Genomic DNA, 12,500 nt, shown 5'->3' with positions numbered 1-12,500 from the left:
ATAATTTTCCAGCTTCCGGGGAGATGAGGGAAGGGACACAGCCTCAAGAAACTGCAACCAGTTTGCTCTTTCCACTTTTCTCTTGCTTGGTAACCATTGCTCTTTGGTCTCTCCCTGGAAATAAAAAGTAATTTGTGTGTAACTATAAATGGTACTTAAATTTTATCTTCTGTTAAAGAACTGAAGAAAAATAAAAAGTGAAATGGAAATAAATTGGATCACAATAGTATAAACTGTATTAGAATAGGAAAGAAAATTTTCCAAAACAATAACAAAAACAACATCACAGTAATAACAACTGTCATAGCAATAGAAACTGACCTGACATTCTTTTGACATTTTTACCGAACAGGGCATTTTCTCGGAACGAAGCAGCGCGCTTTGCCAAGGTCAGGGATTTCTTGGTTTCGCTTTTCACAGCTCGGACTTGGACGCCGCGCTCTAAGGGTATTATCAGATCTGAAAGACAAAATAATTTAACAAATTAAATAATAAAAAAGCAAAATGTAAAAGATTCTTACTCCTAATCATAAAGATAAATAAGAAAAAAAGAAAGAGGAGGGGGAGAGGGAAGGGGAGGAGGAGGAAGAGAAAGTAGAGGCAGAGGAGGAAGAGGAAGTAGAGCAGAAAGAGGAGGAGGAGGAGGAGATGAAGGAAGAAGAGAAGGAAGTGGTGGAGGAGGAGATGAAGGAGGAAGAGAAGGAGAAGGAGGAGGAGGAGGAGGAGGAGGAGGAGGAAGAGGAAGAAGAAGAAGAGCATGAGCAACAACATCAACAAAACACACCATTGAGGTGGAATACTTCCCATTTCTAAAAGCCAGTCACCAACTAAAGACAAACAATTAGAATTAGAATTAGGAAGTGGAGTTCACAGAAAATAAAGTCACAATGGGACTCTGTTTTCCCCACATGTCCCTCTTTTTTCATCACAAAAACAGTTTAGATTTACAATTAAATGTTTTCTTTCCAAGCTTCAAAGAAAAGCAAAGAATGTCAAAAATAACAAAACATGAAGAAAAAATAAATCGCTCCTGAAATATTTTATATCTACAGACTACAAATAACATGATCAAATACATTATTTCTGAATTCAGAAAAGAATAGAAAAGAACAGAGAGAGAAAAAAAAGAAGAAAAATTAAAAAATAAAAATAAAAGAAAAACAATAAAAAAATAAAAAGGCTATAGCAAAATTTAGTGAACATATTATAGATAATAAGAAATTGATGACCTTCATATAGAAAGAACTTGGTTTTCTTTTATACTATAATATAATCACTTTGCACATACAAACACATACTGGAGAAAAACACATGGAACCAATCCCAGATGACCCACCCACCCACATTTGTGAGGAGTGCACAGCCTGCAGTCAATATATGACACATGACATCACATCCTTCAAAGGGATATGTAGTGACATAGCAAGAGTGCCTGTCATTGTGATAAATGTAGAAAAGGTATGAATGAGAATGAATATCTTCACACTAAAAGAGATGTATTTAACAGGTTTCAAATAAATCAACTCTTTCTTTCAATACCTGATTCAAAAGAATAAGTTATAGAGAAATTACAACTTACTTGATTTTTTATTTATTTATTTATTTATTTTTTTATTTATCTTTTATTTTTCATCTTGCTTAATATTTTGTTTGAACAAATATTCATATGAAGAAAACCAGTAAAATTTTACATTGTTAATTTCTGGAAAATACACCAACTTTGATGAAAGCGACTCCAAATAAAAAGGAGACTGGAAAAATCTGTTCTTGCAAGCGCTAACTTCATCTTTCCTGACTTCTTTACAGACAGAAGTGGACAAAATGAAAAGGCATATAAAAGTACTTCTGGGGAGAAACCTTATCGCATAATTTTTTCCGTCAATGGGTTCTGAAGTTCAACTGGGATAAAAATTAAGGTGGGACATGCTTAGCACAGTAGAACAGAAGAGTAAACACTTCAAAACTCTTGGCTCAAAGAAATGAAAATCAAAACGTAGATTTTATCTATATCCAAATAAGTGAAAATCAAAAAGTAAATGTTATCTGTATCATGAGAAATGAAAATCAAAAAGTAAATGTTATCTATATCTAAAGAAATGAAAATCAAAAAGTAGATGTTATCTATATCCAAATAAGTGAAAATCAAAAAGTAAATGTTATCTGTACCATGAGAAATGAAAATCAAAAAGTAAATGTTATCTATATCTAAAGAAATGAAAATCAAAAAGTAGATGTTATCTACTTCCTAAGAAATGAAAATCAAAAATCAAATGTTATCCATATCCAATCTGATATATAGTGTACTGACTGGATTAAACAAGGGGAAAGAGAGGTACCATTAGTTGTAAGTATTAATGATCTATCAAAAGTAGCAAAAAATAGCCAAGTCTTGATATTTGCTACTGAAACCAAACTTTACAAGCATGCACTTTAGAGGAGTTACAGAAGGATCTAAATTCAGTTGTGGCCTGGTTCCATCCTGGTAAGTGTGTGAATTATCCACCACAGTGACTTGGAACTTGAATTCCACATACAGGAGAAAACAAACAAACATATCAATATAATGTCTGTAGTTGGAATGTCTTTCTGCAGCTCAGGATATACTATAATTGTATTTCCGGCCCATGATATGCTACCCAGACCTTGCACAGTAAAGTAGGGGACATCATCTGAAATGGTTGACAGACATGCAACTATACTTATTCTAAATTAAGAATACTGCCTAAAAGACCCAGGCCTGCCAAGCCTAGAATACCAACTTCACAAGGAAAAGAGAAATACATAAGCAGTTTAGTGTGTATGGCCAAGAAGTCTTATGAAAACTGCAGTTTGGTCTGTCAAGATTACATGCAATAAATAGCATTTCAAAAAGAGGTCAATAAAATGAAAAGGAACAGAATACATTTCTTCTCAATCAAGAAAGCAACCATGAATTCACTGTCTGAGGACAAAGTGTCAAAGTTTTTAGGGCAGATTCTCCAGCACAATAACTTTCAATGACAAGTAGTTCCTCTTGATTTCTAATCATGATTGAAGTCTGTCACACAATTTTTGTTTTAACCCCTTTGATCCCAGTGATGTGACCATTGCATTATGAAAAAATCTGGCTTGAGGGGTGGCTGATGTGAACCTGCTGTCATAGGAAATAATGACTGCAGATTGGGTGACATGAACCTGCTGTCATGAACGAAGACTGGGGTGATTCACCAAGAGTGCACAAACCTCTTTGGGGGTGATTAGACTCATTTGACATTTAGAATGGGCTTTTGCATTACTCCTATCGATAAACGAGTATGGAATGTAATGTCTGTGAGCAATGACTAGAAGAGCGCCAGCTCTAGGGAGGACGCCATTTCTATGCTCAGTATCCTATTCCGGACTGCCATGACCAGCAGCACAGGTTGTATTACATAAAATTTATTATTACAGCATTCTGTTCATCTTTTCACATCTTATTTTCACATATTGGATGCACTCTGCTGCAATGTGGTCCCTACGTCACAAATTTTGATGCACTTCAAGTGGTTTCAAGGAAGAGCTTGTGCACCCTAATGTACAAGGCTGAATAATATGACTGAAAATATTAACCCACTGAAGACAGGTGTCCCACATTTTAGAAACCCAAAAAAATAAATGTTGCCTGGAGTCCCGCCATTGTGATACTGTATTGGGGCTTGCGCTCTGACGCAGCAACGGGCCGTGGCTGGCGGGCGGACAGAGTCTGGGGCAGCCCCGCCCGCCGATTTTGTGGCCGTCCACAATCTTTTATTTTTGGCTTCAAAATATACCAGCATTAATGGGTTAAATAATGCATTGTAACTGTACATAACACAGTTTCAATTATGTAGTAGTTATGTACTATAGTCAAAAATCGTTTCCCTCTTTAGTACTTATTATTTTTTTCATGAAACTTGGCATGACTAGGCCTGGGATTGTAACATATACTCTTGTCATTGTGGTGTTATCATAGTTCACAAGATATTCAAATCTAACCTGACCCTGCCTGTCCTAACATGTTTTACCTTCTTTATTACATTTTCAGATATATAGACTTGAATACTTTTATTAGTAAAAATCACAGATATAAACATAATGTTTTATATCTATGCAATTTATTAAAAATACCATTTGGATCAAGTTTCATTTAACTGCTATACAGTCAGCACACACTAAGAAAACAACACAATGTGACCAAAGTGCATATCAAAAAGGCACTTTTGGGCACATGCTGCAAACACAGTGCACATTTAATTTTCACAATGTAACTGCGCACTCCATAACATAAAAACAGTAGGTCTAATACTTGCATTGTGGTGCAACCCTAGAAAGAGAGAGAGTGAAGAAAAAATCTCTTTTTTTATCCCACCCTAACCTTACTTTCCCCTATATAAATAACTTGAACATAAATCATCAAAGTGCAAAACAAAGTCTCATTTGGATATGACAGCAACCCACTCTATTCTCTCCATTTCTAATCAAAGAATAAGAGCAAAGAAAATGGATATTGCAAGATTTGCTAACCAAAGCCATAGTTAAGAAAGGACCAAAAATAGTCACATATCCAAGTGGATGTAAAGAGTATGTCTGTAGCTCAAAGATTTTACGGCCTGTAAAAGTAACAACAATGGCAAGATGGCGGATATATGAAGCTTAACAATATCCCCAAACACTGAAGTCAACCCACCAGAAACTGTTATTTAAAAATAAAAAGAAAGAAAGAAAAAGAAAAAAAAAAAGAACAAACAGCTAATTTGTAAAACCTCTTTATAACCTTTTTAACAAACTTTTTTATCATCCACATTCTTATAAATAAAGAGAAACACTATCATCACTCTTACCATCCTTTTGCTGTTCCTCATCCACGGTACCAATATCATCTAGAATGTCGTCTTCAAATGTAGTGTGTTTCCCCTGAGCTGCAAGGAATGACTTCTGCTGTAATTCAGCTTCTCTCTCTGCTGCAACTTCTGCTAGGAGTTCGTCTGATAACTTTTTCGCTTGCAATTTCTGGAGACGTTGCCTCTGTGGAGGGAAATGCCTTTTATAGGGGGGTGCCATGAAAAATTGATATCAAAATAACAATACCAAATTTGGTGTATACAAAGTGAGAGAGAAAGAGAATGATGATGGATTGATTGATGGAGGAGGAGGAGGAGGAGGAGGAGGAGGAGGAGGAGGAGGAGGAGGAGGAGGATGACGACGAGTAAATTTTTTTGGCAAGTGGGCATAATAACGGGATTGTTGGCACGCATCGGCAGTTTTCCCTGTTTGCGTCATGCTCGATTGGTAATTTGCGAGCGACATTTGGCACCTAAAGGTTTTTATTTTGCTATAATTTATAAAAATATCATTTTGAAGGTTTACATTCATTATAGGTCCCATTGCCTAAAATCTTTACCATATAAATGAAGCCACTACTATTGGAGAAAAACAAACTCCGTCCCTTGAACCAGTGGTACGGGAATGGGCATGATACGATGCCATCCGTTTTTCGGTCACCAACAGCCATGGAATGTACATACATGCCACCTGTCGGCTATGGGTTAACCCATAAATTGCAGCATAAAAAATTGTCAAGCAGCCAGTAATGCAGTTTTGTTGACACAAGCTGTCAATTTCCCATTTGTGCCCAGCTCTTTCAGTACTTCTAGCACAACATTAGGCACCTGATAGGTTGTAGCTATATTTTACAAACAAAAGTTTATAAAAATTGAAGGTTTTCTTTTACTTTAAGTGCCTGTTTCTCTAGGAAAAAGACAAGCCCTCTCTGATAAGCTGATGGATCGAGGTATGTCGTTATGCAGGGGCGTTGGCAACTTGGTCCTCTACAGGTATTGCATGACTTCACTCCATCTGCGACCAAAGGGCTAAAACACAAAAATCTCCAAATTCCTAAATAGGAGAAAGCTCTACTACTGATTCACATCAACTTCCTAGATCTGGGTGATGTGACCATAACATCATGAAAAAATTTGGCTCAGCACCGGGGCGACAGGAACAAGCTGTCATGTTGATACTGATTAAATGGTGATATTTGTTAATAAGTTTAAAATTTTCCATTATTTTCAAACTTCGTATATAAAATCCTTACCCTTCCACGCACCTGGGCGACTGATTGCCAAACGCATGATATACTCCTCCGCATGTAATGGCGGGTTTAAATGGCCGGGCAATTACATACCCCCACTGCCGGCATGCCCCAGTATTGACTAGGCTTTGTTTTCCTTGTATTTCTTTATTTTGGTTGTTCTTTGGAATTTTTCTGATTGATATTGCTGTAGGATAGTTTGGGCTTTGTCTAGTGAGGCAGCAAGAAGGGTTGGCCATGCTGCTGGCATGTGAGGGAGGGAGGGTTAAGTACAATCGATAACAGCTGGGAGACTGTGCGTGCGCCGCGCCAACCTGTTGCTCACAGACACGTGTATTTTGTGTGTTTCCTGATCATTGAAAAGGTGGAACAATGATGAACCTCCTACCCCCTCTTCTCCAGCTGCTGGTGGGTTGAGCCGACCTGACTTTTCTCTACCAAATGGCAACCACGTGTTGTCAGCGAGCTACAGCTTACTGCCAGAAGAGGAGAGGGAGGCCTACCAAACAAGTGATGATAGTGTTATGGTAGTGATATCATTGCTAAGATTGCAAACATTGCTCAGCCCAGTGAGGTCTGAGTATGGCAACCAAGTAACAAATGAATACTTTGACTGCACTATAAATCTTAGATATGAACAGCGAACAGAAATTGTGCATCATTCTGTACCAAAGAATTGCAAGAATAGTGACTTGCCAGAAGGAAATGTGCACGTTTATTATTTTCTGTCGGAAGGATATGGGTGTGCAGATTTGTCACGTTTTTCGGCTGCCATGGGTGTCAAAGAGCTTACCCCATATACCTTCACCCGCCATGCAAAATACTTATACAAGGAAATGGACACTTATTGCAAAGAACAAGAGAGTGCGACGAAGGAGTGTACTGAGAGAGCATACCAAAATATAGGGAAAGAAAGAGATAAGGATGAAAAACGAAGCTCTGATATTAGCTTTGGTGGCACATGGTTCACTAGAGGTCACAAAAGTCATATTGGTGCTGCTTTTGTGATGGACATGTACTCTAGGATGGTAATTGATTTTGAAGTGCTTAGTAATTTTTGTGCAGCATGGGTGATCATGAGAAAAAGAGAAACAGCTTCTTATGAAGACTGGTACAAGGCAGTGCATTCAGGAAAGTTCTAAGCTAACTTTGAAGAATTATCAGGGGCTATGGAGTCTGATGGTGCAGTCAGAATGTGGCAGAGAAGCAAGGTGAAAGGATATAGATGTCACATTCCTTAGTGATGGAGACTCCAGTTCGTACAAGGCTGTGTGCAACATGAACAATGGAAATAGACCATATGCTAGCCACAGTGTTGTGAAAGAGGAGTCAACCATGTGCAAAAGCGAATCGGTATACGGCTGAGAAAGTTGAAGGACAAACTGAAAGAGGAGAAAACAACTAAAACATGAAAAGTGATAAAGAAAAGCTTAGTTCGTGGTAGGCATTAACTTACCAACAAACAGATTCATGCTTTCCAAAGGTACTACGGGAAAGCTATCAGGGACAGTACTGGCACTGATGTTGTGATAATGAAACTGAAAATTATGTCAGGATTTTGGCATGCTATTTCCTGGGATGGAGATGGGAATCATCACCACATACACTGTGATTCTTCTTGGTGTGTGTTCAAGAAGGCAAATGAAGAAGACAGGCCTCTCCCCTCCCATGACACAATCAAGAATTATCTGAGACTTGAAAAGAAATACAAAAATCTTTGATTTATCAAACCCAGCCCTCCTTGAAATTTGCCTACGAGGAGAGAGCCAGAACAGTAAGGAAAGTTTTCATTCTAAGCTTTGGCACCACCAGAATAAGACAAAGTTTCCTGGCCTATAGAGGGTGACATTTGTGACCCAGCCTACCATAACTGATCACAATTTTGGGTGTGTGGCTAACCGATCCCTACAGCATCTTGGTTTCTCCATGACTTCAACAAGTGTACTGGCCACACAGAGGATGTGCAAACAAAAAGTGACACCACAGAATTCCCCAAATAAATCAAAGAAGAAAAGCAAGTCAACACCTGGCCCTGATTATCAGCGTGGTAGCTTCTAAAGTAATCACCTCTTCCTGGCAACAATGAGGTGGGTGGGCTCTACTGACACCCTAAGAATATGTTATTTTCAAACTAGATATATAAAATATATCAATATCATATGCTCTAATATGAAAATAACACGGGACCAGGTGCCCTGATTTCTTTAGAGGTCTCTACCAGGCAAGGGAGAACTCACCTTCCATAGACAGACATGATGTAACATGGCCTGAAACTACCTAAACAACCACTACAACCTCCCAGGAATGGTGGACAAATTATGTAAGTAAATATTTGGATTTGGTTTGTCTTGGAGTCATATTCATGGAGTATTGAAGATGTTCACAGAAAAGTGGCTTTTTCTCAAAACTTATTTTTTGCGTATAAAAAGTTGAATAACTTTGTCAGTAACTGACCAAATTTAAAAGTCATTGCAGTGAAATGATCACTCCCTCAACTAAAATTCTGACAGACTCATAAATCTCTAATTTCTGATGGAAAAAAAGTAACATTTAACGGTGTAACAAAATTTTTGTAACTTGAGCTATGTGTACAAAAATACACAGCTAGGTACTTTTCTGTATTCATAATATGTCATCATGAGGAAATTGTCATACTATTCATACTTTTGATGCTATTATATGATTTTGAATGTCTTTCACGTTCCCAAATGTAAAAGCATTACACAAAAACTACAGCAGCTATCATTATCATATTTCCAGTAAAGAAGCATCACATACTCATACACATTTTGTAGAAAAAATAGGAGGACCGCAATACCAATATAAGTGCCGAGTGGCCAAACAGTAGCCTAAAGGCCCGGGTGACAGAAATGACTCGCCATAAATGAATAACGCTCTTGGAGGGTGATTAAATTCAGTGGGCATTTAGGACAGAGGATACTATTTCCATGCTGTGGCTGCAGCACAGTGTGTATTACACAAAATTGAATATCAAAAAAATATTCAAAAAGTGCAACAATTGACAAAACATTACTTTTTGTTCTTGCTAGTGCATAGCTATATAGGCTTCCTAGAGAGATGATATGAAGTCTGTGCAAAAAAAAAGGTATACTACTACCACAATACATATTGACAAATAAAGACACTGGAAATTGGTGAAAATAGTAAAAAGAAAAAGAAAAGAAAAAAGAAAGAAAAAAAGAAAGAAAAAAGAAAGAAAAAAGAAAGAAAAAAAAGAAAGAAAAAAAGAAAGGGGGTGGGGGGAGTCACCACTCAAGCAGCCTAATGCCTGGATTTTCGGCCATATTCAGGCTGCGAGGTACCCAATGGATGAGAAAAAAACAAACAAACTGGGCAGCAACCCAAAAGCGTACCTTCTTCGCTTGCTGGTCTTTATTCCTCTCCAGTTTCCTCTTTCTTGCCTCTTTCACTTGGTCCTTAAGTTTCATGATTTCCTTCTTCATCTTCTCCTCTTCTCCTTCTGCTATCTCTTTGCCCTTGGAGAGTGTGGCCTCCTCGGGGGCTTCATCAGAGTCCTCTGCTTCCTCATCTTCGCTGTCTTGTGGTTGGCTTGCGCTCTGCAAATTTGAGGGTGGCATGAGGTGCTAAGCTGAGTATTTTCATTCATTTACCCTTATCAGCTTTTTGTTTATGTTACTACTGTGTATTATGCATATATGTATGTATAAATATTTATATGCATATATATATACACACCCTTTTATATATGTATATATCTATATATTTATCTATCGATCTATATATCATTACACATATATTCATTCATATATATATATATATATATATATATATATATATATATATATATATATATATATACACATATATAAATATAAAGCTACAAATTTTAAAAGGACACCCCATATATATATATATATATATATATATATATACTTGAAAGTAAAATAACAATAATAATAAAAAAAAAATAATAATAATCATTTCAATAGAAAGAGAAAGAAGAAGAAGAAGAAAAAAAAAACTAGATCAGAGGCCTAGTTATGGAGCATTCCTCACACATGCTTAGTAATATCATAAGAGTACTATACCATGTTTGTGACTTTTTGCTTATGTGCGTAATCAAAATGAAGAGACCATGAGCTGACTCTTATTGTGTACATGTGCTATCTCATATAATTGTAAGGTCATTGTTTATTTACAGGAAAATATGTGAAAACCACATGCATTTATATATAGAGACACATGCACATTAGTTCGCTTGAGGATACCATCCTAGATCACACATTCTATATATATAGTCTACTAACATGCTCTGGTTGATCTTCGTCATTATCGGTGTCCTCTTCTTGTTCCTCGTCGTCTTCATCATTTTCATCATCATCCCCTGCACTCTCTTCAATATCATTACCATTATCCCCTGCATCCTCTATGTGTTCACCCGTGTTCTCGTCATCGTCCTCATTGTCGTCTGAATCATCTTCCTCGTCCTCATTCTCGCTATTCTCAAACTCCTCTTCCTCTACATCGTCTCCTTCCTCTTCAGATTCTTCATAAATATTTGCCTCCTCCCCGTCGCCCTCGCCCTCTGCTTCATCCTCTTCCTCGTCCTCACCGTCTTCTCCCTCCTCCTCCTCTTCCTCTTCTACATCTTCTATGTCCTCTTCTAAGTTATCACTACTTTCCTCATCAGATCCACCTGCCAAGGGGCCTAGGAGATTCTCTGTTCTCAACTCTGCAAGCATAATGACTGAAAAAAAGAGAAAAGTTTTAATGGTGATACTCAGAGTAATTGATTAAAAGAAAAAGAATATACAGAAGCAGATGATTTCTAAATAAAAAGAATGAAAAACAAAATGAAATAACCTGAAGACGCACAAATGGTAACTCCACAAATAAATTTTTAAAAATGCAAAAGCGCTGCTGCCAGCCGAAGTCCATTCAGTGCTCCTGAGTTTCAGCTTTATCTTGCCATGCATACCGAAGTGAAGACAATATTTCCTGGGGAGTGTTAGGGGGCAGAGATTCCAATCAACCTGCCCATTCACAGCAACTTTAATTGATTAATACATTTTTTGATGTGGAGTTGGGGACTTAGTCTTTGGTGAGTGCATCTATACTGTAAAGAATTACCTCATCTTCAATTTGCCCTACCCCAGATTAACCATAATTACTTCTATAGTTTGATGAGCTAGCACCCTCCCCCCCATCCCCACTGAATAGCCCTGGGGGAATTTAAGGAAAATCAGGGTGTTGGGAGAATGAGGGCACACAAAATGTAAAAAATGCATTTGATTTCTACCTAACAAAATAAACATGTAAACTGTTAGATTTTGTTACAGTTGTACTCCCATATTGTGTCCTGTGTGGGCAGTGATTGTGGCCACTTACTGGACTGAATATCAAAGAATTATTTTTTACCAATAATAACTCTCTTCTTAGCAAATGCACATTAGTTTTCAATTTGTATAGGATATGCCATAGATGAAGTGTTTTAGATTTCATCAATTGACACCTTAAACTGTATATCATGAAAGTCTGACTGATATGTACTAAACCTTTACCATCAGAGTTTGGACTGATCTTAACTGACAGCAAGACTTACCTTGCCAGAATATACATATACTATTTGCTATCCCTTTTCTGGTGCTGAAGGTACAGAGGCAACAGTGAAAGCTTGAGTCACTAAAACAGTATCTTTGATAAGGGACTGTAGGCTTTCTGCAAATTGTTTTCTATAGCTAATTACGTTGTCTTGTATGTTCTATAATGTCATTACTTTTGTTTCTCTGACCTTGTTTTGAGATTTGCCCAAATTATCATTCTTTTTATACCTTTTAATCTTTCTGTCCAAGTGCTTTTGGAATAGTTTGTTTCACACAGCCATATGTTATAAGATAAATTGGTATAGGTTACTGAGAGTGACAATTCCATCTTATAGAGCATAAGAAACAGAATAAGAAAAAACATAGTTATAAGTTGCAGCAGCCGCATATTAACCAGTAAATGACAAAAATATCTGCTGCATATCACCGCTCAGAGACTAAGTCTATAACACCCTCACATAGCCAGAGTTCTTGATGTCTGTTTTCTATTGGCTGGTACGAAACACTAATAGTTGGGGGTTACAAGGGGAATAAAATGAAGGCAGGAATGGTTAGGTTGGGTGTTTGGGTTCGCATAATACCCTGGTTTTGGGACTTAGTCTCTGGAGGGTGTGTCACTCTCGGCAACAGTAACTGATCAATTTTGCTCATAATGGACATAAAAAAAAGAAAGACAAGAGAAAGAAAAAAAGGAACTTCATCTATGACATTTTCTATGCAAGTTGATTATAAGAAATTTATGCAAAACATAATATCTTAGCATATATCCACATAATAAGTGACCTAAGATTGGGATGATCTATTGACAAAAACTAAACTGAATCATA

At 37.2% G+C, this 12,500-nt stretch overlaps 1 protein-coding gene across 2 annotated transcripts in view; it reads right to left on the bottom strand.

Annotated features, from left to right (window-relative positions):
• The window catches only part of LOC138866537 (cilia- and flagella-associated protein 251-like), a 14,791-nt gene that overhangs the window by 205 nt on the left and 2,086 nt on the right, over positions 1-12,500 (bottom strand). For both annotated transcript variants that reach the window (XM_070139608.1, XM_070139609.1), the window contains exons 2-6: positions 10,378-10,817; positions 9,463-9,666; positions 4,839-5,022; positions 322-459; positions 1-114 (exon numbers count right to left, since the gene is read on the bottom strand). The exon at positions 1-114 is cut by the window's left edge and continues 205 nt beyond it. In XM_070139608.1, coding sequence (XP_069995709.1) covers positions 44-114; positions 322-459; positions 4,839-5,022; positions 9,463-9,666; positions 10,378-10,817 — 1,037 coding nt within the window. In that variant the 3' untranslated portion in view covers positions 1-43. The remainder of the gene's footprint in view (positions 115-321; positions 460-4,838; positions 5,023-9,462; positions 9,667-10,377; positions 10,818-12,500) is intronic.

This window comes from Penaeus vannamei, chromosome 26 (genome assembly GCF_042767895.1).
Source record: "Penaeus vannamei isolate JL-2024 chromosome 26, ASM4276789v1, whole genome shotgun sequence".
Classification (NCBI taxonomy): domain Eukaryota; kingdom Metazoa; phylum Arthropoda; class Malacostraca; order Decapoda; family Penaeidae; genus Penaeus; species Penaeus vannamei.
The sequence above is the reverse complement of the archived record's forward strand: the minus strand, read 5'-3'. Positions and strand labels throughout refer to the sequence as shown.